This window comes from Arabidopsis lyrata, assembly GCF_000004255.2.
Source record: "Arabidopsis lyrata subsp. lyrata unplaced genomic scaffold ARALYscaffold_810, whole genome shotgun sequence".
In the NCBI taxonomy this organism is placed as follows: Eukaryota; Viridiplantae; Streptophyta; class Magnoliopsida; order Brassicales; family Brassicaceae; genus Arabidopsis; species Arabidopsis lyrata.
Genome location: NW_003302038.1, coordinates 1 through 3,336, shown reverse-complemented (window position 1 = coordinate 3,336; position 3,336 = coordinate 1). Strand labels below are relative to the sequence as shown.

General features: G+C 40.9%; 2 protein-coding genes across 2 annotated transcripts; one reads left to right on the top strand and one right to left on the bottom strand.

Moving 5' to 3' along the window:
• The first annotated feature begins 6 nt into the window (after positions 1-6).
• LOC9298343 (pyridoxal 5'-phosphate synthase-like subunit PDX1.2) lies at positions 7-1,236 on the top strand. The gene has a single exon (XM_021020440.1). The coding sequence runs from the start codon at positions 121-123 to the stop codon at positions 1,063-1,065; it is 945 nt and encodes a 314-aa protein (XP_020876099.1). The 5' UTR covers positions 7-120; the 3' UTR covers positions 1,066-1,236.
• A 963-nt stretch (positions 1,237-2,199) lies between these two features.
• Positions 2,200-3,326, bottom strand: LOC9298344 (G-type lectin S-receptor-like serine/threonine-protein kinase CES101; the record flags this gene model as incomplete). Its single annotated transcript, XM_021020379.1, has 4 exons — positions 2,200-2,672; positions 2,763-2,916; positions 3,003-3,240; positions 3,305-3,326. Coding segments are annotated over 4 exons (735 nt in total), but the record flags the coding sequence as incomplete, so codon positions are not given.
• Positions 3,327-3,336: the final 10 nt, after the last annotated feature.

Genomic DNA, 3,336 nt, shown 5'->3' with positions numbered 1-3,336 from the left:
TCCATTCTCTCTATAATTCTCCTCACTTTCCACGCAGCTTTCTCGTTCTCGTCTCAGATCGTGTTACTAACAAACAACATTTCTCCGGCGAAAAGCTCTTCTGTTTCTAACAACCTAAAAATGGCGGATCAAGCTATGACTGATCAAGAACAAGGAGCTGTTACTCTCTACAGCGGCGCAGCCATCACCGACGCGAAGAAAAACCATCCGTTCTCTGTTAAGGTTGGATTAGCTCAAGTACTTCGTGGCGGCGCCATTGTTGAGGTTTCTTCTGTTAACCAGGCTAAGATCGCTGAATCCGCAGGCGCATGTTCTGTTATCGTCTCAGATCCGGTTCGATCTCGCGGTGGTGTTCGTCGTATGCCGGATCCGGTTCTTATCAAAGAGGTGAAACGAGCTGTGTCTGTACCTGTGATGGGACGAGCTCGCGTTGGTCATTTCGTTGAGGCTCAGATCTTGGAATCTCTTGCGGTTGATTACATTGACGAGAGCGAGATTATCTCTGTAGCGGACGAAGATCATTTCATCAACAAACACAATTTCCGATCTCCGTTCATTTGTGGTTGCCGTGATACAGGAGAAGCTTTGAGGAGAATCAGAGAAGGTGCTGCTATGATCAGGATCCAAGGAGATTTAACCGCAACAGGTAATATTGCAGAGACTGTGAAGAACGTTAGGTCATTGATGGGTGAAGTTAGAGTCTTGAACAACATGGATGATGATGAGGTGTTTACATTTGCTAAGAAGATATCAGCACCGTATGATCTTGTGGCTCAGACTAAGCAGATGGGTAGGGTTCCGGTGGTTCAGTTCGCATCAGGTGGGATCACGACTCCTGCTGATGCAGCTTTGATGATGCAGCTTGGTTGTGATGGAGTTTTCGTTGGTTCTGAGGTTTTTGATGGTCCTGATCCGTTTAAGAAGCTTAGGAGCATTGTTCAAGCTGTTCAACATTACAATGATCCTCATGTGTTGGCTGAGATGAGTTCTGGGTTGGAGAATGCAATGGAGAGCTTAAATGTTCGTGGTGACAGGATTCAGGATTTTAGCCAAGGAAGTGTTTGATGGGAAGGTTCAAGTTGCAAACTTTTTGGGACTTCTAAAGTCGTAATCTTTTTTGGTTTGACTCTTAAAATATCGGTTGTTTTTTGTTAATGCTGGTGCATATGATCCTTTTGGTTTAGTCAAAGCTTGCAACAACTAAAACCTTATCGAAAGTTGCAGAATTTTGAAGAAGGTGCAAGTCTTAAGATTTATATTTACTTCTACAACATCAACATGATTTCAATGGTTATAACTAGTCATGGTACATTGCCAAGCATACATAGGATATGAGACTTGAGAGTACATAGCAGATTAGTCTTATTTCTTTCCACTCTTCTTAAGTCCTGTGCCTCCGAATGATCCCTTTTGTGAAGCCTTGGCCCTGAGTTCTTTAAGTGCCTGTTTTCATCACGTAAACAAGATCACCAGCAATCAGTTTCTCGTAAAATGGTTCAATGAATCAAAACTAAGGTTAAGGAAACTACCTTCTCTTCATCCTTCTTTTTCTGCATTAACTCCATATCGTGCTACATTTGAAACAGAGTAAAACCATTAAAACGATCCAAGATAAAAGGGTGATTTGCCCAAAAAAAAAAAAAAAAAGGGTTATTAGTGAGTTTGTAAAAAAGATCATACCTCATCGTACTCCTTCTTACCAGACTTAGGCTGCTTCAAAGGCTTCAATTTCCCTCCTGAAACAGCAAAAGAAGAGACCTATCAATTAAGAATCATATGACATTTGGATTTCGATGACGTTTTACAAGGAACCATGTAAAATAAAATAAAAACACGATTTTTAAATTTTCGATGCGTTAAGAAGCACACAAGATTAATAGAATCTGTGAGATCAAATCAGGAATGAAGCCACATATCAACAAAAATTGTGAAAGCAAAACGATTGATTGGAACAGATATAACAAAGATGAGAGGAGGAAGAGAATAATAACCTTGCTTGGACGACATGGCTAAATTTTAGGGTTAGGGCTAGACCTGAAACTCGACGAGAACAGAAATAGCTTCCTTAATCCCCAAAACACAAGAAAAAACTCTCTGTTTCTTCGAGTTTTAGATATTTGATTCTTGTTCTGCACGATCATATATATAGTGGTAGGTAAAATCCGCACGATCACTCCGCGCCACAGAAGCGTGTCCACGTGGGAAAGTCTAATTTTGTATTCAAATTCACAAGCGACATAACGAGAAAACGATAACTTTGAGTCTCATAAGGTCAGTCAGCATTATCCAACTAGAAGTCAATGTGTCAATGAGATTCACGTACACAATAAGTTTTCTTTTAATTCACTAGCTCATCTTGCTTCCATCACTGTGATGGTAACTCTATTTGCCGATACATTTTCCAGCTCAGGTGGCTCAACATCAATCTCCGGCGAGCTTCTCCGAGGACCATCATAGAAAGCTGGCTCGTTAGGCAAAGAAAAAGCGTTGTTGCCGTCGCCGTATATCATCGACACAACATCTAACATACTTGGTCTATCTTCTGCGTTTTGTTGTACACACAACAGAGCAACTTGAACGCATCTCAACACTTGAGGGTTCTCAACTGCAGAATCTCCCAAAGATGGATCTACAACCTCGTGAACGCGGTTATCTTTGAACAGACTCCACACCTGAAAAAACAGAGTTTCAGAGATCCAAGGACAAAGCAAGCAAGCTGAGAATGTTAGCAAATGAGAGAAGTAGAAGTTAAGCTTTTTTACATGAACTATGAGATTCAGAGGTCCTTCTGAGTCATGGTGGAAGCTATTGTTCTTCCTTCCACAAATGATTTCCAACATTAGAACTCCGAAGCTAAATACATCTGATTTCGCCGAGAACAGTCCTTCTCTGAAGTACTCCGGAGACATATATCCACTGCACATAATATCAACACAAGAGAATTAGTCAGAAATTGATGCCTATGAATGATTAGAGAATCATTGTTTCTGGTCTTAACTTACAATGTGCCAGCAACTCTTTTGGTGTTAGCTCTGGATTCTTGCGCTCCAAATATCCGAGCCATTCCAAAATCGGATATTTTGGGATTCATATCCTCGTCCAGTAAAATGTTGCTGGCTTTGATGTCTCTGTGTATCACTTTCAATCTCGAGTACTTGTGAAGGTACAAAAGCCCTTGAATTATCCCTTCCATGATCCTGAACCGCAGTGTCCAATCCAAAATGTTTTTCCTCAAGGGATCTGCACAGGTTTGGAGAATTTTTCAGATGGATTCTATGACTTTTAGCTTTTTATAGAAGCTCACCAAAGAGGAAGTAGTCAGCTCTGTTGGCATTA